This window comes from Bombina bombina, chromosome 3, assembly GCF_027579735.1.
Source record: "Bombina bombina isolate aBomBom1 chromosome 3, aBomBom1.pri, whole genome shotgun sequence".
In the NCBI taxonomy this organism is placed as follows: Eukaryota; Metazoa; Chordata; class Amphibia; order Anura; family Bombinatoridae; genus Bombina; species Bombina bombina.
In genome coordinates this window covers 1,180,339,678-1,180,366,808 of record NC_069501.1, presented here as the reverse complement: position 1 = coordinate 1,180,366,808, position 27,131 = coordinate 1,180,339,678, and the positions used below count along the sequence as shown (strand labels likewise).

At 38.3% G+C, this 27,131-nt stretch overlaps 1 protein-coding gene across 1 annotated transcript in view; it reads left to right on the top strand.

Annotated features, from left to right (window-relative positions):
- The window catches only part of PIWIL4 (piwi like RNA-mediated gene silencing 4), a 684,822-nt gene that overhangs the window by 364,843 nt on the left and 292,848 nt on the right, over positions 1-27,131 (top strand). Inside the window, exon 11 of the mRNA XM_053705591.1 lies at positions 17,583-17,767. Within this exon, the coding sequence (XP_053561566.1) occupies positions 17,583-17,767 (185 nt within the window). The remainder of the gene's footprint in view (positions 1-17,582; positions 17,768-27,131) is intronic.

Below are 27,131 nucleotides of genomic sequence, written 5' to 3'. Positions count from 1 at the left end.
AGTCCTGTTCAGCATACCTGTTCTATATGTTTCTGGCAGAGCACACAGTGGTTGGAGGTGCTAGTGAGTGCTGATCTATTTGGATTTCTATATACATATATATACAGTCGTATGCAAAAGTTTAGGCACCCCTGACAATTTCCATGATTTTCATTTATAAATAATTGGGTGTTTGGATCAGCAATTTCATTTAGAAATATCAAATTACTGAAGGACACAGTAATATTTCAGTAGTGAAATGAGGTTTGTTGGATTAACAGAAAATGTGCAATATGCATCAAAAGGAAATTAGACAGGTGCATCAGTTTGGGCACCCCAACAGAAATATTGCATCAATATTTAGTAGAGCCTCTATTAGCAGAAATAACAGCCTCTAGACGATTCCTATAGCCTGTGATGAGTGCCTGGATTCTGGATGAAGGTATTTTGGACCATTCCTCCTTGCAAAACATCTCCAGTTCAGTTAGGTTTGATGGTTGCCGAGCATGGACAGCCCGCTTCAAATCACCCCACATATTTTCAATGATATTCAGGTCTGGGGACTGGGATGGCCATTCCAGAACATTGTACTTGTTCCTCTGCATAAATGCCAGAGTAGATTTTGAGCAGTGTTTGGGTCATTGTCTAGTTGAAATATCCAGCTCCGGCGCAACTTTTTCATTGATTCCTCAACATTATTCTTAGGTATCTGCTGATATTGAGTGGAATCCATGCGACCCTCAACAAGATTCCCAGTACCAGCACTGGCCACACAGCCCCACAGCATGATGGAACATCCAACAAATTTTACTGTGGCTAGCAAGTGTTTGTCTTGGAACACTGTGTTCTTTTGCCACCATGCATAACGCCCCTTGTTATGACCAAATAACTAAATCTTTGTTTCATCAGTCCACAGCACCTTCTTCCAAGATTAAGCTGGCCTGTCCAAATGTGCGTTTGCATACCTCAAGCGACTCTGTTTGTGGCTTGTGTGCAGAAAAGGCTTCTTCTGCATCACTCTCCCATACGCTGAATTGTTGAACGATGCACAGTGACACCATCTGCAGCAAGATGATGTTGTAGGTTTTTGGAGGTGGTCTGTGGGCTGTTTTTGACCGTTCTCACCATTCTTTGCCTTTGCCTCTCCGATATTTTACTTCTGGCCTTAACAAGAACTGTGCATGTGGTCTTCCATTTGCTCACTATGTTACTCACAGTGGACACTGACAGCTTAAATCTCTGAGATAGCTTTTTGTAGCCTTCCCCTAAACCATAATGTTGAACCATCTTTGTTTTCAGGTCATTTGAGAGTTGTTTTGAGGCCCCCATGTTGCCCCTCTTCAGAGGAGAGTCAAAGAGAACAACAACTTGCAATTGGTCACCTTAAATACCTTTTCTCATGATTGGATACACATGTCTATGAAGTTCAAGGCTAAATGGGCTCACCAAACCAATTGTGTGTTCCAATTAATCAGTACTAAGTAGTTACAGGTATTCAAATCAACAAAATGATAAAGGTGCCCACATTTATGCACCTGTCTAATTTTGTTTTGATGCATATATATATATATATAATTCAATTAAGGCAAGGGCCAGCACTCACAAACTAACTCTTCCATTTTTGCTTTTAATCTTAGCTGAGAGCTTGTAAGTGAGTGCTGGACTTTCTCTGTGTGCTGTATTAATTTGTTTTGTAATTTTCCCTATGGGCCTTGCACCCAGACCTGTCTGGGGTTAACTGTGACTCTGGGGACAGTGCAGCTTCCTGAGAGTGCTATTGTGCACCCAGGGCTGTTCATGTTGCAGGGTCATGGGATATGTACCCGGTCCGCTCTTAGAGTGCAGTCCCCTAACGTGTTTTGTGTATACATATATATATATACACACACACACACACACATACATACATACACATATATACACACACATACATATACAGTATATATATATATATACACATATATACACACACATATATATATAGATATAGATAGATAGATAGATAGATAGATAGATAGATAGATAGACTTAGGAATGGGGAAAATACAATATATCATAAATTTTAAATTAGTATAAGGTGCAGACCCTGAAAAAACACATTAAAAATTATAGGCAAGGGAGAAAGTAGAGAATACATATATTCTCATAAAAAGACAAGAATTTCAGCACTCAGTTAGATTCTTAAAGAAGTTTTGACACCAATTCAATTCATTTCTTTATTATTTGAGCTATGTCCACACGTACACAGACTCTGCAGGCAAAACCCCCAAGAGGCTGCGTCCTAGCCATAAGAAAATTACAATTCCATAAAGGCAAGAATGACGTGTATTATTTATAGAAAAAACAAACAAATATAATTAAAAAGCATGGCCAGCTTATAACCAATATATGTAGACTTATGCGCAGAATTACCAACGCTAGATGCAACACCTCTTCCAGAGCGTAGCCTTGTACTCCGCCAGGAATCTGCTACCTTGGACTATCAGTGAGGATCTATACAAATGCGTTACTACACCAATACTGTAATAAGAAAAATCAATGGTAACACCTCTCCCAGAGGGTGACCCAGAAAACACCGCTGGAAACTGTCACCATGGGTTAAAGCCTGAAGATCTATGCCAGAGAATAGAGGAGCATATGAATACTTAGATGCATAAAGTAGCAATGAAGTATACAATAATGCTAGCTGGATGAACAACACCAATACTAGAGGATAGCACCACCTATCAGGTGGTTCCGGCTACCATAGATAATAATTAGGATCTATGTTCATCCTCAGCAAGCACATGGTGAAGGTGCATAGTAATGTTCACATAAATTATATAAAGTGGATACAAATAAAAACATATAGTTTACAACAGGTAGAAACAGGGGAGACCTTTGGAATTCAGAATGAGAACGAGAAGGGACTATCGGGGGGGGGGGGTTACTAGATAACCCCCCAATAGATAAATCCCATCCAGATGATGAACTACAAATTGTGTATTTGTTCAACTTCCCATTAAATCAAGCACACATTAGTTTGCTTCAAAAGGGTTTGTCTTTTTGCCCCGCTAGGAACTTGGACAAATTCACAGTAGTAAAAGATCTCCATCTTTTCGCAAGGAAGGTTGTTTTATCTCAGGTTATGAATAGGAACAAAAATAAAAACTTGACCACCCTAAAATTGGAGACAATAACAGATGAAGATAAAGAAACCCTTAGGGTTTTGGAAAGTTTAATTAATGAAGGTGAGATTGGAGATACTCCTAATATCCCCCCAGAGTCTGCTCAAAGTACAGGCACTAACAATGCATGTACCTCAATGGTTACTTCCAGTTTTAGACTGAAGTCAAGCTATATGCCTCCTCTTTCTCTTGTTCCTGCAGTTAGTTTATTTGTCAAAGAGGTAGAAAAAGAGGTTGACAAATTAACTATCAATAAAATTATTGATGATATTTTGTCTAGGAGAGAAAGGGAAGCCCTTCAGGAACTGATGAATACCCCAGGTATCATTATTAAGCAAGCTGATAAGGGCGGAAACTTGGTTATAATGAATGAATTATAATATATCTTGGAAGCCAAGAGACAGCTAAAAAATAAAGACCAATATCAGTTACTCCCTCAAAATCCCATTGCTAAAATACAGGGTGAGTTACTTCATATATTAAATAGAGCAAGAAAAAATGGAATTATAGGTAAGAAGGAATTTGAGTATCTTTATGTTGTTTCCCAAAATTTCAGTTTTCTACTGTATTTCTAAGTTACATAAAAATCTAAGAGACCCCCAGGCCGCCCCATTATCTCGGGGATAGGCAGTATTACTGAACATATTGGTAATTATGTTGACAATTTTCTAAAACCTTTTGTATCCTCATTGCCTACCTTTGTTCAAGACACTACTGATTTGCTATGCCAATTGGATGGTCTTGAGGTAGAGGAAGATACCATCCTAGTATCCCTTGATGTTGAGGCATTGTATTCTTCCATTCCTCACCACCTGGGAATTCTAGATGCATGCCACTTTTTAGAGACTAGAGGTGGTTCATATGAAAAACATACTGATTTTGTTATAGAACTTTTGGACTTAATTTTGAAAAATAATGTTTTTAAATTTGATAATAAATTCTAAAAACAAATTAGAGGCACTGCCATGGGTGCTACATGTGCACCCTCATGCCTGTTTACATTTGGGCCTATTGGAGCTTCTGATAGTGTTTGAAGAATTTAATCAGTGGATTACATCCTCAGTCTTACTATGGCGTCGATATGTGGACGATATATTTATTCTTTGGAAGGGTTCCCCTGATTCTCTGAAGCAGTTTGTAGATAAACTTAATGTAAATAAGTTGAATATCCTTCTTACTTATGACTTCAGCACTACTGAATTATCATTTTTGGATATAAAAATTAAAAAAGGAAGGTACAAAACTTAGTACTGAAATTTATCGTAAAGAAACAGCTACAAATACATTGTTGCTTGCATCAAGTCACCATCCACCTTCATTAATTAAAAGTATTCCTATAGGACAATTTCTAAGGATACGTAGAAATTGTTCTAGTAAAACTAAATTAATTGGACATGATAATGAAATGTCCAACAGGTTTAAAGCTAGAGGCTATTCAAAAAGAAATGTTAATTATGCAATGAATCGTGCCCTGAAAACTGATAGGGATACTCTTCTCTATAACAAGAAAGAAATCAAGACTGACAACACAGTAAGATTTGTTACTGAGTACAATGGACATTGGAACAAGGTTAGAACAATATTGAAAAATAAATGGCAATTTCTAATGGCAGATGAAAATGTTAAGAATGTGGTGGGTGATTATCCATCACTTGTTGCACGCAGAGCTCCCAATTTGAAGGATAAGTTGGTAAAGAGCGACTACGTATGAAACCCAAGAGATTGAACTGGCTAGAAAAACACCAAAAAGTTCAGGGGTGTTTTCAATGTGGTAACTGTGTCTTTTGCAGATTGTTTGTTAAGACGAAACAGTTCAGTACTGGTGAGAAGAGATTTGAGATCAGGCAGTTTATCTATTGTAAATCTGAGAATATTATCTATATCCTATACTGTCCTTGTCTTTTGTTCTACACAGGAAAGACAAAAAGAATGTTGAAAGATAGAATAACTGAACATCGTAATGATATTACTAATGCAAGAGAAGGAGAAATAAATAGTAATATAGCTTTACATTTTAAGTTATGCCATAATTGTTCTATTGATGGTCTGAACATTATTAAGATTGAGAAATGTTTCATGTACGGTAGGGGAGGAGACATTGACAATTTGCTTCTTAGAAAGGAAGCGGCTTTGATATATCGCCAAAAAACTAGATTTTGCTCCTTTTTTTGTAATTGGTAAATATAATGTGGTGTTTGGAGGCATTGAATGTTGGTATTGTTCTCTCCAACTGTTAGTTTAATAATAATTTAAATATGGTTTGAATATCCATCTTAGCTCCCATCACAGGGGCCACTGTATTTAAACATGATGTAAATATGTAAATATACATTACCTTACAAAATAATGTAAATTAATGTATTGTAGTTTGTGCACAATTTTTAATTTGGGTATTGTTCCTTTAAAAATATGCATGAAAATGTTGACCTATCCGATTAATGGGCAGCGTTTAAATATTGGTACATTGTGTGCTAAGAAGTACGCCCTGAGGAAGCCCCTATGACGCTTGGTCACGTAGGGGGTGAAATGGCAATCGGCATGTGACGTCATCTTTGCTGTGCCTGGACCAGCTTTCCAATACACGTGGATTACAAATGTGCCGTTATCAGAGGAACATGTTTTGTCTGTGAGCCCCAGACCGGAGGATCTTTATGGTGATCGTTGTCTTTAGTAAAGTATTGCGGTTCTTTTTGTTACTATGCTGACTGCCATACGGCTATACTGAGATGGTGGTGCAAAGTAATATATGTACCACATTCGCATTTAAGTGTTGATTGTTACTGGACTTGCATCTACATCAGCACATTCTCCTGTACCTTGTGAACTCAGTATTTGAAAAGCATCATCAAATTTGTGTTATAGGCATTGTATACTATATGCTTTTATTTGTATCCGCTTTATATACTTTATGTGAACCTTACTATGCACCTTCACCATGTGCTTGCTGAGGATGATCATAGATCCTAATTATTATCTATGGTAGCCGGAACCACCTGATGGGTGGTGCTATCCTCTATTGTTGGTGTTGTTCATCCAGCTAGCATTATTGTATACTTCATTGCTACTTTATGCATCTAAGTATTCATATGTTCCTCTATTCTCTGGCATATATCCCATGGTGACAGTTTCCATCTGTGTTTTCTGGGTCACCCTCTGGGAGAGGTGTTGCCATTGATTTTTCTTATTACAGTATTGGTGTAGTAACACATTTGCATAGATCTTCACTGATAGTCCAAGGTAGCAGATTCCTGGCGGAGTGCAGGGCTACCCTCTGGAAGAGGTGTTGCATCTAGCGTTGGTAATTCTGCGCATAAGTCTACATATATTGGTTATAAGCTGGCCATGCTTTTTAATCGTATGTGTTTGTTTTTCTATATGTAATACACATGTCATTCTTGCCTTTATGGAATTGTAATTTTCTTATGGCTAGGATGCAGCCTCTTTGGGTTTTGCCTGCAGAGTCTGTGTATGTGTGTGGACATAGCCCAAATAATAAAGATATGTATTTCTTGAATTGAATTGGTGTCATACCTTCTTTAAGAATCTGAGTGCTGAAATCCCTGTCTTTTCCAGACATTCTTAATAATTCCAGACATTCTTAATAATTCGGTATGTGTCGGTAATTCGGTTTCGGAATTTATTTGTGTCGTTCTGAATTTTGAAATTCGGATGCATTCGAAACCGTTACCGAATTATTATTAATGTCTGACCGAATCTTTATTACGGACCGAATCGTTATTTCTAACTAATGCTTCCCGGCGATTGCCGAAACAAATTATGTTAAGCTGCCGCCGCCGCCACCCACATCGTCACTAAATAAAACTATTAACCCTTAAAACTCTGCCCTTCACATTGCGGACACTAAATAACAAAATAAAGTTATTAACCCGGAAACTGCAGTTCCCCGACATCGCCGACACTACCTAAACCTATTAACCCCTAAACCGCACCCCCCAGATTGCCAACTCTACCTAAACCTATTAACCCCTAAACCGCCGTTCCAAAACAGCGCCAACACTAAATAAATCACTAAATAAAGTATTAACCCCTAAACCGCCGATCCCCGACATCGCCGACACTAACTAAAACTATTAACCCCTAAACTGAACCCCCCACATCGCCAACTCTAACTAAACCTATTAACCCCTAAAGCGCTGTTTCCAAACATCGCCAACACTAACAAAACCTATTAACCCCTAAACCGCAGTTCCCTGACATCGCTGACACAAACTAAACCTATTAACCCCTAAACCGCACCCCCCCACATCGCCAACACTAACTAAACCTATTAATTAACCCCTAAACCGCAGGCCCCCACATTGCAACAACCTAAATTAAACTATATTAATCCCTAAACCTAACCCTAAACCTAACACCCCCTAACTTTAATTTAGGTCTATTTAAATTATGTTAAAGTTTAAATTATTAACTAAATAATACCTATTTAAATCTAAATACAAAGTAACTTACCTGTGAAATAAAACCTAAGCTAGCTACAAAATAGCTAATAGTAATTATAATAATTTGACAGGTAAGTTTGTATTTATTTTGACTAGGTAGAGTAGTTAGTAAATAGTTATTAACTATTTACTAACTACCTAGTTAAAATAAATACAAACTTATCTGTGAAATAAAAATAAAACCTAAGCTGCCTTACACTAAAAGCTAACATTACAAAATAAAAAAACTACCATTTCAAAATAAAAAACTACCATTACAAAAAAAGCTAATGTTATATAATTCTGCACTATGTGCAGAATTAAATAACATTAGTTTGTAAAGGTACTGCCCCTTCTTGTTCTAGTAAAACTAAATTAATTGGACATGCTAATGAAATGTCCAACAGGTTTAAAGCTAGAGGCTATTCAAAAAGAAATGTTAATTATGCAATGAATTAGGCCCTGAAAACTGATAGGGATACTCTTCTCTATAACAAGAAAGAAATCAAGACTGACAACACAGTAAGATTTGTTACTGAGTACAATAGACATTGGAACAAGGTTAAAACAATATTGAAAAATAAATGGCAATTTCTAATGGCAGATGAAAATGTTAAGAATGTGGTGGGTGATTATCCAACACTTGTTGCACGCAGAGCTCCCAATTTGAAGGATAAGTTGGTAAAGAGCGACTACGTAAGAAACCCAAGAAAATTGAACTGGTTAGAAAAACGCCAAAAAGTTCAGGGGTGTTTTCAATGTGGTAACTGTGTCTTTTGCAGATTGTTTGTTAAGACGAAGCAGTTCAGTACTGGTGAGAAGATATTTGAGATCAGGCAGTTATTGTAAATCTCAGAATATTATCTATCTCCTATACTGTCCTTGTCTTTTGTTCTACAGTACAGTAGGGGAGGAGACATTGACAATTTGCTTCTTAGAAAGGAAGCGGCTTTGATATATCGCCAAAAAACTAGATTTTGCTCCTTTTTTTGTAATTGGTAAATATAATGTGGTGTTTGGAGGCATTGAATGTTGGTATTGTTCTCTCCAACTGTTAGTTTAATAATAATATAAATATGGTTTGAATATCCATCTTAGCTCCCATCACAGGGGCCACTGTATTTAAACATGATGTAAATATGTAAATATACATTACCTTACAAAGTAATGTAAATGAATGTATGGTAGTTTGTGCACAATTTTTAATTTGGGTATTGCTCCTTTAAAAATTTGCATGAAAATGTTGACCTATCCGATTAATGGGCAGCATTTAAATATTGGTACATTGTGTGCTAAGAAGTATGCCCTGAGGAAGCCCCTATGACGCTTGGTCACGTGGGGGGTGAAACGGCAATCGGCGTGTGACGTCATCTTTGTTGTGCCTGGACCGGCTTTCCAATACACGTGGATTACAAATGTGAAGTTATCAGAGGAACATCTTTTGTCTATGACCCCCAGACCGGAGGATCTTTATGGTGATCGTTGTCTTCAGTAAAGTATTGCGGTTCTTTTTGTTACTATGCTGACTGCCATACGGCTATACTGAGATGGTGGTGCAAAGTAATATATGTACCACATTCGCATTTAAGTGTTGATTGTTACTGGACTTGCATCTACATCAGCACATTATCCTGTACCTTGTGAACTCAGTATTTGAACAGCATCTTCAAATTTTTGTTATAGGCATTGTATACTATATGCTTTTATTTGTATCCGCTTTATATTCTTTATGTGAACCTTACTATGCACCTTCACCATGTGCTTGCTGAGGATGATCATAGATCCTAATTATTATCTATGGTAGCCGGAACCACCTGATGGGTGGTGCTATTCTCTAGTATTGGTGTTGTTCATCCAGCTAGCATTATTGTATACTTCATTGCTACTTTATGCATCTAAGTATTCATATGGTCCACTATTCTCTGGCATAGATCCTCAGGCTTTATCCCATGGTGACAGTTTCCAGCTGTGTTTTCTGGGTCACCCTCTGGGAGAGGTGTTGCCATTTATTTTTCTTATTACAGTATTGGTGTAGTAACACATTTGCATAGATCCTCACTGATAGTCCAAGGTAGCAGATTCCTGGCGGAGTACAGGGCTACCCTCTGGAAGAGGTGTTGCATCTAGCGTTGGTAATTCTGTGCATAAGTCTTCATATATTGGTTATAAGCTGGCCATGCTTTTTAATCGTATGTGTTTGTTTTTCTATATGTAATACACATGTCATTCTTGCCTTTATGGAATTGTAATTTTCTTATGGCTAGGATGCAGCCTCTTTGGGTTTTGCCTGCAGAGTCTGTGTATGTGTGTGTACATAGCCCAAATAATAAAGATATGTATTTCTTGAATTGAATTGGTGTCATACCTTCTTTAAGAATCTGAGTGCTGAAATCCCTGTCTTTTTATGAGAATATATGTATTCTCTACGTTCTCCCTTGCCTATAATCTTTAATATATATACAGTATATATATATATATATATATATATATATACACACACATATATATTTGAATTGTGCGCGATCGAAAAATTTGGTTTACTTTGTTTCATTTCGATTCGTAAAAAAATTTGGTTCCAGACATTCGTAATAATTCGGTATGTGTCAGTAATTCGGTTTCGGAATTTATTTGTATTGTTCCGAATTTTGAAATTCGGATGCATTCGAAATCATTACCGAATTATTATTAGTGTCGGACTGAATCTTTATTACGGACCGAATTGTTATTTTTAACTAATGTTTCCCGGCATTTGCCGGAACAAAATTTTGTTAAACAGCCGCCGCCACCCACGCCGCCACTAAATAAAGCTATTAACCCCTAAATCGCCGTCCCCCCACATCACTAACACTGCCTAAACCTATTAACCCCTAAAACGCCACCCTCCACATTGCGGACACTAACTAAATAGCAAAATAAAGTTATTAACCCGGAAACTGTAGTTCCCAGTCATCGCTGACACTACCTAAACCTATTAACCCCTAAACCGCACCCCCCAGATTGCCAACTCTACCTAAACCTAATAACCCCTAAACCGCCGTTCCAAAACATCGCCAACACTAAATAAAGTATTAGCCCCTAAACCGCCATTCCCCGACATCCACTAAAACTTTAACCCCTACACCGAACCCCCCACATCGTCAACTCTAACTAAACCTATTAACCCCTAAAGCGCTGTTCCCAAACATCGCCAACACTAACAAAACCTATTAACCCCTAAACCGCAGTTCCCCGACAAAAACTAAACCTATTAACCCCTAAACCGCACCCCCACATCGCCAACACTAACTAAACCTATTAATTAACCCCTAAACCCCCGCCCCCCACTTCGCAACAACCTATATTAAACTATATTAATCCCTAAACCTAACCCTAAACCTAACACCCCCTAACTTTAACATAATTTAAACCTAAATTAAAGTTTAAATTATTAACTAAATAATACCTATTTAAATCTAAATACAAAGTAACTTACCTGTGAAATAAAACCTAAGCTAGCTACAATATAACTAATAGTAATTTTAATAATTTGACAGGTAAGTTTGTATTTATTTTGATTAGGTAGACTAGTTAGTAAATAGTTATTAACTATTTACTAACTACCTAGTTAAAATAAATCCAAACTTACCTGTGAAATAAAAATAAAACCTAAGCTGCCTTACACTAAAAGCTAACATTACAAAATAAAAAAACTACCATTACAAAATAAAAAAACTACCATTACAAAAAATAGCAAACGAAATTATCCAAAACAATAAAAAAATATTCCTTTTCTAATACACCTTTAAAAAAAAATTTTTAAAAAATCCATAATCTATAATAAACTACCAAGGGCCCTTAAAAGGGCCTTTTGTATGCCCTTGAAAGGGCCTTTTGTAGGGCATTGCCCTAAAGAAATCAACTCTTTTCCTACAAAAGAAAAACACAAAGAGCCACTAACATTACAAACCCCCACCCCCCAAACCCACAAAATAAAAATAAAGTTAAACCTAATCTACCCATTGCCCTGAAAAGGGCATTTGTATGGGCATTCAGCTCTTTTACTGCCCATTAAAAAATAAAAAATGGCTATTCTAAAAAAAAAAAAAATACCCAAAACGGAAAAAAAAACCATTACAAAAAATAACAATTAAATTATCAAAAATAATAAAAATGATTCCTATTCTAAAACCAATTTAAAAAAAAAACTACCCCAAAATAAAAAAAACCTAATCTATAATAAACTACCAATAGCCCTTAAAAGGGCCTTTTGTAGGGCATAGCCCTAAAGAAATCAGCTCTTTTGCTCACAAATAAATACAAAGACCCAATAACATTACAAAACCTCACCCCCCAAACACACAAAATAAAAGAAATTATCTAAAAAATCCTAATCTATCCATTGCCCTGAAAAGGGCATTTGTATGGGCATTGCCCTGAAAAGGGCAATCAGCTCTTTTACTGTCCTTAAAAGGGCATTCAGCTCTTTTAAGATTGCCCACCCTAATCTAAAAAAAAAAACACCCCAAAAAACATTTAAAAAACCTAACACTAACCCCTCTTTAGGTACTCACAGTTGTTGAAGTCCAGCTTGAACGATCTACATCCCGGCGGCTTCTTCTTCATCCAGACTACTTTATCTTCATCTATCGCGGGACCGGCATCTTCTTCATCCCTGCGGAGGTGGAGTAGCAATGCACGGAGGAGGTGGTTCAGGCCGAAGTCTGGGATTAGGTCCAGGCGGAGGTCCATCGATCCAACGTGGAGGTACTCTTCATGCGATCGTCTGCCGCGCACTGAGGATTGAAATGCAAGGTACCCCTTTTATACTGGGGGTACCATTGCATTCCTATTGGTTGAAAAATTTGAATCAGCCAATAGAAATAAAGCTGCTTAACTCCTATTGGCTATCCAAATCAGCCAATAGGATTAAAGCAGCTCTCATTCCTATTGGCTGTTCAAATCAGCCAATTTTCAGCCAACTTTTCTGCAATATTTTAATGTATACTGTACATCTGCCGGTAAGCTAATGTTATATAATTCTACACTATGTGCAGAATTAAATAACATTAGTTTGTAAAGTTACTGCCCCTTTAACTAAATGCCTTAAAGATATAACTCACCAGGAGCTCAGAGCCCTCGGACCAGCCTCTCCATCTCCTTAACACAAAACACCAGCTGGGTATCCGGTGCACAGGACTTGGCAAGGGGTTCATCTCCTTCATATCCTTCAGAGACTGGACTGTTAAAGCCTGCGCGCAGCACCTTGCTATAGCCTAACATCACTAAATCTAAAGCGCAAAGCTTAGTTTGGGAAGCCCTGCCCTACCGACACTGCCTCTGTGCCTGATGTGCTGAACCAATTCCCCTACCCCCGCCGCATCTGCCTTAGCATGGACACTGGACCCCTTGGCCCTTCTTACAAGGCACAAGCACATGAAAAAAAAAAATGTCATTGGTGTTAATTTGGTGGTGTAACCCCCTGGAGGGTGTCACCCGGGTGTGGTCCGCACCCCCGTAGTGACGCCACTGCATTAGTGCCTGACCTCACAAATGCTCTAGTGGCTGAATGGATACAAATACACACAGACACACTCCAAAAAATTGTGGAAAGCCTTCCCAGAAGTGTGGAGGCTGTTATAGCCACAAAGAGGTAGGGGGCATCTCCATATGAATGTCTATGTTTTTGTAATGGGATTCCATCAAGCTCATATAGGTGTGATAATCAGATGCCCACATACTTTAGGTCATATAGTGTGTATCTATATATATATAGGATTCAGGAAAAGGACTGCACTCACTGGTCTTCCATATAAAAAATAACTTTTATTTTAAATAATTAAAAAAGGGAGAAAACATGACATTTCGATGCCTTATTGGAATCTTTATCAAATGTCCTCAAAGTCAAGTGAACACCACCGTAGTTATGTCCCAAAGGAAACAAAGGCTTTCCTTTGGGACATCACTATGGTGGTGTTCACTTGACTTTGGGGACATTTGATAAAGATTCCCAAGTAAGGCATTGAAACGTCATGTTTTCTCCCTATGTTTAATTATTTAAAACAAAAGTTATTTTTTATATGGAAGACCAGTGAGTGCAGTCCTTTTCCTGAATCCGGCATCTTCATTGACTTTTTGCACCCTGGCAGTTGCTTTTCAAAAGTTGTTTATACGGAGTGCAGTCATCCTTGGAACTGTGGAGAGAGAGAGAAAGAAAGAAAATAACTAATTGTGTAGTTCATTAACAAATCTAGACAGGCCACAAGGCCTGTTTTTCCACAGAAAACCTCTGAATTACATTGTTTCCAATGCAGCAAAGATATGCAAATGAGGTTCACAATGACACACTTTTTTACTTCAAGCCAACTATCTCCTTTTATTGTTGGTTTCAAGTCCATTGTTTATTTATTCATTCCATGATGTCCAAAGTGCACAAAGTGCATATATATATATATATATATATATATATATATATATACATATATATATGCACTTTGGATATCATGGGATGAATAAACAATGGACTAAATAAAACTAACAATATAAAGAGATAGGGGGCTTCTGTGGGACACTGTCAAATACTTTACTAAAATGTATATACAGTATGTTACATCTACTGTTCTATCCTTGTTTCTTACTTTACTCATGCAGTCAACAAAATCAACTAGACTAGTCAAATGTGATCTTCCCGAAGAAAAGATGATGTCTTTGATCCTGTAAATTGTTTGGCTTTATGAAATATGTTCCTTTAATTTTCCCACCTCATAAGGTAGTAGTTACCAAAGACTTACCTACTCCCTTTTTTCTAAAGAGGTTGTACATTAGCAAGCATCTTGTTGGTATATGAATTGTAGTAGGATGGCTCACTTTCAGATATATATATATATATTCAGATATATATATATATATATATTCAGATATATATATATATATATATATATAGATAGATAGATAGATAGATAGATAGATAGATAGATAGATATAGATATAGATATAGATATTTATAGATATAGATATTTATAGATATAGATATAGATAGATATAGATGTTTATATATGATGTAATTAATATGCCCCAAATCATATGTTAATTGTCATTTGCTAAATCTGTTCCCAAATCAGCCTTCCACAATGAGTCATAGTTAAAGGGATGCTAAACACAATTTTTTTCTTTCATGATTCAGATAGAGCATGCAATTTTAAGCAACATTGTAATTTTCTCCTATTATAAATTTTCCTTCATTCTCTTGCTATCTTTTTTTTAAAAAGCAGGAATATAAGGTTAGGAGCTGGCCCATTTTTGGTTCAGAACCTAGGTAGCATTTAATTTGTTCCCAAAGATCCACTTTACCTGCTGGAGTGTATGAATTTGTTTAGAAGTATTTCCTTTACCCATCTATTGTCAATTGAAATAGTTGATTTAGCCTGTGGTATCCCAACCTATTATGACATTTTCTGGCCTTAGGTCCAAACTATATATAAGCTGTGTAAACATAGCTAGCAGAAGAAATTACACTCCCAGTGGGGTATAGTGTTTATTTGCCATTGTTCTCTTAAAGGGCCAGTTTACACAGCAACCACAAGCTTATGTTCCTAAAGGTAATAAAGTGACTAAAGAAATTAGACCTATATAGTTAAACTTGTTAACAATACATTTTGAAAATGTTAGCTTTTTATTCCTGTTCTTGTGAGTATTTTCCACAGTGCTGGCACTCCTCCAGGAAAGGGCTGAGCCGTGCTTTAGTCTAGCACACCCACCCTCCAATCATAGACTATATATGCAAATTCCTATGTCAAATGAACATTAGAAATTTGCCTACACAAATCCTCTCTAATTCTTGCTAAACAATGAAAATGTCACTTTTTAAAATTCCTATGTGTAATAAATGTCAGAGCTTTAACTGCAGACATCGTCTCTGTAAGATTGATGTGACTGACTGGCTGTAGAACGATACGGCAAGACAAGCAGAGAAATCTGCTCACTACCCGGTCTAGCTGTATCAGGTTACAAGCAGGCTGAAAAGTTTAGCTGAAGTGATTTCTCTGCTTGTCTTGCCGTATCCACAGCCTGTCCGGTCCCAGTCTCATCAATCTTACAGAGACATGTCTGCAGTGAAAGCTCTGATGTTTATTACACATAGGTATTTTGTAAGGGCAGCCACAGCATCTAAGCATAGAACAGTAGCTATACATTACAATGTATTTAAATATTTTGTGTGCTCAAGCCATAAGGCACAGCTCATCAGGCATCTTGTTGCAATAGCTGTAGGAGAGGACAGCACATGAGCAATGCACTGAGGGGGAGTAACAGCAGACTGGCCGCACGGCCAGAAAATATTCTAAGGGGTTTAGGCAATGTAAGTTGTAAACAGACATTTCAAAAAAATATTTCTAAATATAGAGCATGATTAAAACAGAATGTTCAGCACCACTATACTTAATTATTCCTGCTATTGTATTTAAAAAATGAACACTTTTTGGGTAAACTGTCCCTTTAAGTATTGGTCTTTGGTTTACAGACAGATATAAGATAAAGAAGCATATGTGTGTGTACATAATTTGATAAAGTAATGAGCTCTGATTATACTTACAAGTTCAACTCATTTAATTAGGTTGTGGCTTCAAAACACAAAATTAGCTATTTCATATACACAAATAAACCTTAAAAAGAACATTCTCATACATTTTATACTCTGTAACTGGTTAAAAAAAGTAACTGGAAACACCATAAGAGAAAAAAATATTTTACAGTGTACTGTCCCTTTAAGCTTACATTCCTGATTTTTCAAATAAAGATAGCAAGAGAACATAGAAAAAATTAGAAAGTTGCTTAAAATTGCATGCTCTGGGGCTGATTTATCAAGCTCTGTATGGAGCTTGATGCCCCTTGTTTCTAAAGACCGCTGCTCCATAATTTGTCCGCCTGCTCTGAGGCCTTGGACAGAAATCAACCCGATCGAATATGATCGGGTTGATTGACACCCCCTGCTGATTGACACAAGAACTGCTGGTGCAATGATAAATGCCGACAGTGTATGCTGTCGGCATTTATCGATGTGCAGCGGACATGATACGCTACATCGTATCATGTCCGCTCGCACTATGTTAAATATACCCCTCTATCTGAATCATAGAAGGAAAAATTTGGGTTTAGTATCCCTTTAATCAATCTAGGAGTTTATAAGAAGAAGGTAATAGCAGATAAAAGCCTGTTCTCTAATGCTGCCTGAAACACAAGGAGAAAGTCCACCGTAAAGGGTCACACCTACCTGTGGCTTCTGTCCCATCCTGACATGTTTGAATGATTTAATTCAAACAACAATACTGCTAGTTTTTTACATACATTTTCAATATGAATGTGTGGTTTTATTACAGCTATTTGTGTTTAGGTTAGTCAGGCGCTTAAACATATACATAACTGTCACAGTGAATATATAAATTATGTTTTGTATAGATTGTTTTGTATAGATTTGTGATTTTAAAGTGAATGTCAAGTTACTAATAGTGCCCCACGGCATTGGATAGACTTTTAAGGTTTAATTCATGAAATCTTTTATATGTATAAATTTTGCAGAATTTTTACCTATTTACTGCAACGATAAGTGCAGCTTTCCCGTTCGTCATTTTGTCAAATTGATTGACAGATGACGATTCGTAAAAGAATCCTTGTTTCCCCATGGGCTATGACGTTTACACAAAGGGGCTGAATGCCCCGGGGGGGCAACAAGGATTAGTTATTTTACAAATCGTCATCTGGCAATCAATTTGACAATATGGCGGACAAGAGAGCTGCACTTATCGTCGCAGCGGTAAATAGGTAAAAATTCTGCAAAATATATACATATAAAAGATTTCATGAATTAAACCCTTGTTCATTTTTAAAAGTCTATCCAATGCCGTGGGGCACTATTAGTAACTTGACATTAACTTTAAATAATACTCAGAATTTTAGCAACCACCTAACTGGCATTATCAAACTGTGACATGACATTCTTATTACTGTTTTCTATCATTTCTTTTAGTGTGAGCCTGCATCTCCTGCTGATTGGTTCAGGGAAGCTCGAGAAGCAAAGGTGATCAGTGTACAACCCTTGGAGAAATGGTTGATGCTGTTCAGTAACCGCAATGGGGATGTAGCTGAGAAACTCTTATTCAACCTGAAGAAAGTGGGCGCTGGAATGGGACTTAACATTGAGTACCCTAAAATGTAAGAATATTTTATTTTGCCTCTTGTACCACAATTTACAAAAACAATACAAATGTTGAGTTGTCAGTTCCTAAAGGGACATTAAACATGTGCAACCTAGGTACCCAAAAACCTGATGATTGCCTCAAAGCGGCTATTTGATTTGCAGCATTTGCGTGTTACAGAATGTAATTTATGGCCTCCCTAGGGAGAGTGTAACAAGCACCAGTGGCGGTCCTGCTGGGGGGGCTGGGGGTTCTATGAACCTCCAAACGCACTTGTAGCACCTCTGTTGAGCTATGTAGGGCAGCGGATGCTCTGCCAAACCATATATTATGTGTTCCCTGTCTTTAGACTTTTTCACAACCTTTCTTAGCCTCACAATTGTAAGTTTCATACAAAAGCAAGATGTGTTTAATGTTTAGATATAGACCACTTAACCTAAATCTATAGAAGCGATGGGGGAATTATTTTTTGGAAGACTTACATTACATTCAGGGTAAGTCTATGAAATCAACATTCAAATCTTACAGTCACAATTTATTGTTTGCTTTTTACATTATAAGCTCAGGGGAACATTTACCCAGCTTCATAACAAAAGCAAGAAACATACAAAATTGAATCTAATAAAATGTTAACTGCTGTGAACCTCAAAAATCCTTCATTTACATCACATTTATAGCCTGCTGTATATTTTACCATCTTCTACAAAACAAAAATTATACCCATTGGCAAAATCTCTTGGATTTGGAGCAAATGAAAATTGACGGATGAATAAACATGATATTTAACAGTTGATTTTTTGTTTTTTTTTGATAAGTCAATTTCTCCAACATTGGTGTGTCCGGTCCACGGCGTCATCCTTACTTGTGGGATATTCTCTTCCCCAACAGGAAATGGCAGAGTCCCAGCAAAGCTGGTCACATGATCCCTCCTAGGCTCCGCCCACCCCAGTCATTCTCTTTGCCGTTGCACAGGCAACATCTCCACGGAGATGGTTAAGAGTTTTTTGGTGTTTAAATGTAGTTTTTATTCTTCTATCAAGTGTTTGTTATTTTAAAATAGTGCTGGTATGTACTATTTACTCTGAAACAGAAAAGGATGAAGATTTCTGTTTGTAAGAGGAAGATGATTTTAGCAGACAGTAACTAAAATCGATTGCTGTTTCCACATAGGACTGTTGAGATGAAGTAACTTCAGTTGGGGGAAACAGTTAGCAGACTTTTCTGCTTAAGGTATGACTAGCCATATTTCTAACAAGACTGTGTAATGCTGGAAGGCTGTCATTTCCCCTCATGGGGACCGGTAAGCCATTTTCTTAGTCAAACAAACAGAATAAAGGGCTTAATATGGGCTAAAAAACTGGTAGACATTTTTATGGGCTAAATCGATTGCTTTATTTGGGCATATTATTCAGATTTAGGCTAACTATTGGCATTTATAATCTTGGGGAACGCTTATAAAACGGCAGGCACTGTGTTGGTCACCTTTTTCAGTCAGGGGCCTTTCTAGTTTTAGACTGAGCCTCATTTTCGCGCCATTAATGCGCAGTTGTTTTTTGAGAGCAGGGCATGCAGATGCATGTGTGAGGATCTAAAAATCTCTGAAAAAGCTTCTAGAAGGCGTCATTTGGTATCGTATTCCCCTCAGGGCTTGGTTGGGTCTTAGCAAAGACTATAGCTGGGACTGTATAGGGGTTAAATTTAAAAACGGCTCCGGTTCCGTTATTTTAAGGGTTAAAGCTCTGAAATTTGGTGTGCAATACTTTTAAGGCTTTAAGACACTGTGGTGAAATTTTGGTAATTTGAACGATTCCTTCATACTTTTTCACATATTCAGTAATAAAGTGTTTTCTGTTTGAAATTTAAAGTGACAGTAACGGTTTTATTTTAAAACGTTTTTTGTGCTTTGTTGACAAGTTTAAGCCTGTTTAACATGTCTGTACCTTCAGATAAGCTATGTTCTATATGTATGAAAGCCAATGTGTCTCCCCATTTAAATTTATGTGAAAATTGTGCCATAGCGTCCAAACAAAGTAAGGACAGTACTGCCACAGATAATGATATTGCCCAAGATGATTCCTCAAATGAGGGGAGTAAACATGATACTACATCATCTCCTACTGTGTCTACACCAGTTTTGCCCATGCAGGAGGCCCCTAGTACATCTAGTGCGCCAATACTTATTACCATGCAACAATTAACGGCTGTAATGGATAACTCCATAGCAAATCTTTTATCCAAAATGCCTACTTATCAGAGAAAGCGCGATTGCTCTGTTTTAAACACTGAAGAGCAAGAGGGCGCTGATGATAATTGTTCTGTCATACCCTCACACCAATCTGAAGGGGCCATGAGGGAGGTTTTGTCTGATGGAGAAATTTCAGATTCAGGAAAAATTTCTCATCAAGCTGAACCTGATGTTGTGACATTTAAGTTTAAATTAGAACATCTCCGCACACTGCTTAAGGAGGTGTTATCTACTCTGGATGATTGTGACAATTTGGTCATTCCAGAGAAATTATGCAAGATGGACAGGTTCCTAGAGGTTCCGGTGCCCCCCGACGCTTTTCCTATACCGAAGCGGGTGGCGGACATAGTAAATAAGGAGTGGGAAAAGCCCGGCATACCTTTTGTTCCCCCCCCCTATATTTAAGAAATTATTTCCTATGGTCGACCCCAGAAAGGACTTATGGCAGACAGTCCCTAAGGTCGAGGGGGCAGTTTCTACTCTAAACAAACGCACTACTAATCCTATTGAAGATAGTTGTGCTTTCAAAGATCCTATGGATAAAAAATTGGAAGGTTTGCTTAAAAAGATTTTTGTACAGCAAGGCTACCTTCTACAACCAATTTCATGCATTGTTCCTGTCACTACGGCAACTAGAAAAGTCGCTCAGTAGAGAAACTCCATATGAGGAGGTTATGGACAGAGTTCACACACTTAAATTGGCTAACTCTTTTATTTTAGATGCCGCTTTGCAATTAGCCAGATTAGCGGCGAAAAATTCAGGGTTTGCTATCGTGGCGCGCAGAGCGCTTTGGCTAAAGTCTTGGTCACCGGATGTGTCATCCAAGACAAAATTGCTTAACATCCCTTTCAAAGGTAAAACTTTATTTGGACCAGAATTGAAAGAGATTATTTCAGACATCACTGGGGGAAAGGGCCACGCCCTTCCACAGGATAGGTCTTTTAAGGCTAAAAATAAGCCTAATTTTCGTCCCTTTCGCAGAAACGGACCAGCCTCTAATTCTGCATCCTCTAAGCAAGAGGGTAATGCCTCACAACCCAAACCAGCCTGGAAACCAATGCAAGGCTGGAACAAGGGTAAGCAGGCCAAGAAGCCTGCCACTGCTAACAAAACAGCATGAAGGAGTAGCCCCCGATCCGGGACCGGATCTGGTGGGGGGCAGACTCTCTCTCTTTGCTCAGGCTTGGGCAAGAGATGTTCAGGATCCTTGGGCGCTAGAAATAGTTTCTCAAGGTTATCTCCTGGAATTCAAGGAACTACCCCCAAGGGGAAGGTTCCACAAGTCTCACTTATCCTCAAACCAAATAAAGAGACAGGCATTCTTACATTGTGTAGAAGACCTGTTAAAGATGGGAGTGATACACCCAGTTCCAATAAAGGAACAAGGAATGGGTTTTTATTCCAATCTGTTCGTAGTTCCCAAAAAAGAGGGAACGTTCAGACCAATTTTGGATTTGAAGATCCTAAACAAATTTCTCAGGGTACCATCGTTCAAAATGGAAACTATTCGAACGATTCTACCCACCATCCAGGAAAGTCAATTTATGACTACCGTGGATCTAAAGGATGCTTACCTACATATTCCTATCCACAAAGAACATCATCAGTTCCTAAGGTTCGCTTTTCTGGACAAACATTACCAGTTTGTGGCCCTCCCATTCGGATTAGCCACTGCTCCAAGGATTTTCACAAAGGTGCTAGGGTCCCTTCTAGCGGTTCTAAGACCAAGGGGCATTGCAGTAGTACCTTACTTGGACGACATTCTAATACAAGCGTCGTCCCTGTCAAAAGCAAAGGCTCATACGGACATCGTTCTAGCCTTTCTCAGATCTCATGGATGGAAGGTGAACAAAGAAAAAAGTTCTCTGTCCCCGTCAACAAGAGTTCCCTTCTTGGGAACAATAATAGATTCCTTAGAAATGAGGGTTTTTCTGACAGAGGTCAGAAAATCAAAACTTCTAAGCTCTTGTCAAGTGCTTCATTCTGTTCCTCGTCCTTCCATAGCGCAGTGCATGGAAGTAGTAGGATTGATGGTTGCAACAATGGACATAGTTCCTTTTGCACGAATTCATCTAAGACCATTACAACTGTGCATGCTCAAACAGTGGAATGGGGATTATACAGACTTGTCTCCAATGATTCAAGTAGATCAAAAGACCAAAGATTCACTCTGTTGGTGGCTGACCCTGGACCATCTGTCCCAGGGAATGAGCTTCCGCAGGCCAGAGTGGGTCATTGTCACGACCGACGCCAGTCTAGTGGGCTGGGGCGCGGTCTGGGAATCCCTGAAAGCTCAGGGTCTATGGTCTCGGGAAGAGTCTCTTCTTCCGATAAACATTCTGGAACTGAGAGCGATATTCAATGCTCTCAGAGCTTGGCCTCAACTAGCAAAGGCCAAATTCATAAGGTTCCAATCAGACAACATGACGACCGTTGCATATATCAATCATCAGGGGGGAACAAAGAGTTCCCTGGCGATGAAAGAAGTGACCAAAATAATTCAATGGGCGGAGGATCACTCCTGCCACTTGTCTGCGATCCACATCCCAGGAGTGGAAAATTGGGAAGCGGATTTTCTGAGTCGTCAGACATTCCATCCGGGGGAGTGGGAACGCCATCCGGAAATCTTTGCCCAAATAACTCAATTATGGGGCATTCCAGACATGGATCTGATGGCGTCTCGTCAGAACTTCAAGGTTCCTTGCTACGGGTCCAGATCCAGGGATCCCAAGGCGACTCTAGTAGATGCACTAGTAGCACCTTGGACCTTCAACCTAGCTTATGTATTCCCACCGTTTCCTCTCATTCCCAGGCTGGTAGCCAGGATCAATCAGGAGAGGGCCTCAGTGATCTTGATAGCTCCTGCGTGGCCACGCAGGACTTGGTATGCAGACCTGGTGAATATGTCATCGGCTCCACCATGGAAGCTACCTTTGAGACAGGACCTTCTTGTTCAGGGTCCATTCGAACATCCAAATCTGGTCTCCCTCCAACTGACGGCCTGGAGATTGAACGCTTGATTCTATCAAAGCGTGGGTTTTCAGATTCTGTTATAGATACTCTGGTTCAGGCCAGAAAACCTGTAACTAGAAAAATTTACCATAAAATATGGAAAAAATATATCTGTTGGTGTGAATCCAAAGGATTCCCATGGAATAAGATAAAAATTCCTAAGATTCTCTCCTTTCTACAAGAAGGTTTGGAGAAAGGATTATCTGCAAGTTCTCTAAAGGGACAGATATCTGCTTTATCTGTCTTATTACACAAAAGACTGGCAGCTGTGCCAGATGTTCAAGCTTTTGTTCAGGCTCTGGTTAGGATCAAGCCTGTTTACAGACCTTTGACTCCTCCCTGGAGTCTAAATCTTGTTCTTTCAGTTCTTCAAGGGGTTCCGTTTGAACCTTTACATTCCATAGATATTAAGTTACTATCTTGGAAAGTTTTGTTTTTAGTTGCAATTTCTTCTGCTAGAAGAGTTTCAGAGTTATCTGCTCTGCAGTGTTCTCCGCCCTATCTGGTGTTCCATGCAGATAAGGTGGTTTTGCGTACTAAGCCTGGTTTTCTTCCTAAGGTTGTTTCTAACAAAAATATTAACCAGGAGATAGTTGTACCTTCTTTGTGTCCGAATCCAGTTTCAAAGAAGGAACGTTTGTTACACAATTTGGACGTTGTCCGTGCTCTAAAGTTCTATTTAGAGGCTACTAAAGATTTCAGACAAACATCTTCCTTGTTTGTTGTTTATTCTGGTAAAAGGAGAGGTCAAAAAGCGACTTCTACCTCTCTTTCCTTTTGGCTTAAAAGTATTATCCGATTGGCTTATGAGACTGCCGGACGGCAACCTCCTGAAAAAATTACAGCTCACTCCACTAGGGCTGTGGCTTCCACATGGGCCTTCAAGAACGAGGCTTCTGTTGACCAGATATGTAAGGCAGCGACTTGGTCTTCACTGCACACTTTTGCCAAATTTTACAAATTTGATACTTTTGCTTCTTCTGAGGCTATTTTTGGGAGAAAGGTTTTGCAAGCCGTGGTGCCTTCCGTTTAGGTAACCTGATTTGCTCCCTCCCTTCATCCGTGTCCTAAAGCTTTGGTATTGGTTCCCACAAGTAAGGATGACGCCGTGGACCGGACACACCAATGTTGGAGAAAACAGAATTTATGCTTACCTGATAAATTACTTTCTCCAACGGTGTGTCCGGTCCACGGCCCGACCTGGTTTTTTAATCAGGTCTGATGAATTATTTTCTCTAACTACAGTCACCACGGTACCATATGGTTTCTCCTATATATATTTCCTCCTGTCCGTCGGTCGAATGACTGGGGTGGGCGGAGCCTAGGAGGGATCATGTGACCAGCTTTGCTGGGACTCTTTGCCATTTCCTGTTGGGGAAGAGAATATCCCACAAGTAAGGATGACGCCGTGGACCGGACACACCGTTGGAGAAAGTAATTTATCAGGTAAGCATAAATTCTGTTTTTGACGTCTTCTCCACTTAGAGCCTCGTTTTGTCAGCCAGTAAATGTAGTTTCCTAATATTTCAAGGATGTAAAGGTTACCCAATTTATTCCCTGACAAGTATGATCATGAAATAAAAAGTTCTGGTGATGAATAAGAAGATGCACTAAAGTCCGCAAACTGTGAAAAATGTTAATGTGCGTTGGTATTACAAGTTGATAGCAATGCGAACCTAAGCACAGCGAAGGGAATAAGAAGTGCAGCAATGGCAGCAAATATAAATATGTATGTATATTATTATAAAATATATACTGTATTTATGTCTATATATATATATATATATATATATATATATATATATATAGAACACATAAATATATATGTATATAAGCATATACATATATATTTACAGGGAACACACAGTTCCCATAGACAGCAATGTAAAGGCACATTTCAGTGCCGTTTATTTTCTAACACCCCACTCCCGCCAACTTTATCCCCAAAATACTGCTTAGTGCAGTTGTTTTATCAACAAATAAAGATGCTGCTATCTTTATTTTTTTTAATAAAATACACTTTGGGGCACATTTATAAAATTATTCTGTTTAATTTTCAGACGGCTAATTGCTACGGCGAGCTCGCGGTAGAAATAACCAGCCACTTGTAATTTTGCCTGTTTTAGGCGCATGATAGTTTAACGATCTACTTGTAATCTATCCCCAAATGTTTTAAAAGCATTTAAACTGCTTTTGTATGCAACATTTGCATTTTTTAGCAAACTTTAAAAAGCCTCTTGAATATTGCATATTTTATCTTCAGTGGCCAATTAGGGATAAATCCTCCTGTACTAATGAATCGGTTATTATGTAAGATGCTGTAGGGTCAGGATCCTCCACAATGCATTCCAGTCTCTTTGGGTACAGTGGAAAATTAGGGAAAATTAGGCATTAGACTTGATTAGTCTATGGGGCCAATTTATCAAGGGTCGAATGGCCCCTGATGCCCCTGTTTCCGTGCGAGCCTTTAGGCTCGCTGGAAACAACAGTTATGAAGCAGTGGTCTTAAAGGGACACTGTACCCAAATTTTTTCTTTCGTGATTCAGATTGAGCATGACATTTTAAGCATCTTTCTAATTTACTCCTTTTATCAATTTTTCTTCATTCTCTTGGTATCTTTATTTGAAATGCAAGAATGTAAGTTTAGATGCCGGCCCATTTTTGTTGAACAACCTGGGTTGTCCTTGCTGATTGGTGGATAAATTCATTCACCAATAAAAAAGTTGCTGTCCAGAGTACTGAACCCAAAACAAGCTTAGATGCCTTCTTTTTCAAATAAAGATAGCAAGAGAACGAAGAAAAATTGATAATAGGAATAAGTTAGAAAGTTGCTTAAAATTGCATGCTCTTTCTGAATTACAAAAGAAAAAATTTGGGTACAGTGTCCCTTTATGACTGCTGCTCCATAACTGGTCCGCTGCCTCTGAGGCTGCAGACATCAATTCGCTCGATCCTATATGACCGGATTGATTGACACCCCCTGCCAGTGGCCGATTGGCCATGATTCTGCAGGGGCTGGAAATTGCACAAGCAGTTCACCAGAACTGCTTGTGCAATGTTAAATGCTACAACGTATCATGTCCACCAGACGTTGGTAAATCGGCCTCTTTATGTGACAAACAAGGTATCAGGTGCACAAATATATACAAACATTTTCATCCATTCTTTTCAGTAGTAAATTGGTCAAGGGCACAAAAATAGCGCACCACTTGTAATCTTGGCCAGTACTGGAAATAAGATATAACAAAAGCTCACTGTTTTATGGTATCCATCTTGAAAAATGTATCTAGCTGTATTTTCTACATTTTCCATCTTAAGTGTTAAACCAGTGAAGATTTTTCCAAAATGATTTAACGAGAAACATGCATTTACCAAAAACAAATTATATAGGGGAGCAGTAGTAAAAAGCCCTAAAGATTTATAACTTACAGTTAGTGTTAGGGACGTAGTTAGCATGATTTTCTGTGCAGTAAAGTGCACATGTAACCACTCACATCAGCACCTCCTTGATAACTTCTGTTATCAAATGTACTTTTCTCCTATAAACCTACCTAGATGTATTCTTAAACAAAGTATATCAAGAAAATGTGGATGCAAATTGGAAAGTTGTTTAAGAAGAGAGTAAAGTCAAAATTAAACTTAAAGGGACATGAAACACAAAATTGTTCTATCATGATTCAGGTAGAGCATGCCGTTTTAAATAACTTTCCAATATACTTCTATTATCAATTTTGCTTTTCTCTCTTGGTATCTTTTATTGAAGTAGCAGCAATGCACTACTGGAAGCTAACTGAACACATATGTAAGCCAATCACAAGCCAATCTGTAAGCCAATAACAAGAGGCATATATGTGCAGCCACCAATCAGTAGCTAGCTCCCAGCTCCTGATCCTATCTAGGTATGCTTTTCAACAAAGGATACCAAGATGAAACAAAATTAGATAATAGAAGTAAATTGGAAAGTTGTTTAATTTTGTAGGCTCTATCTGAATCTTGAAATACATTTTTGGGGTTTCATGTCCCTTTAAATGTACTGGATAGATCAACTTTCTAATTTAAATCTATTATCAATCTTGCTTAGCTATCTTGGTATCCTTACTTACAGAGTAACCTTAGGTGAG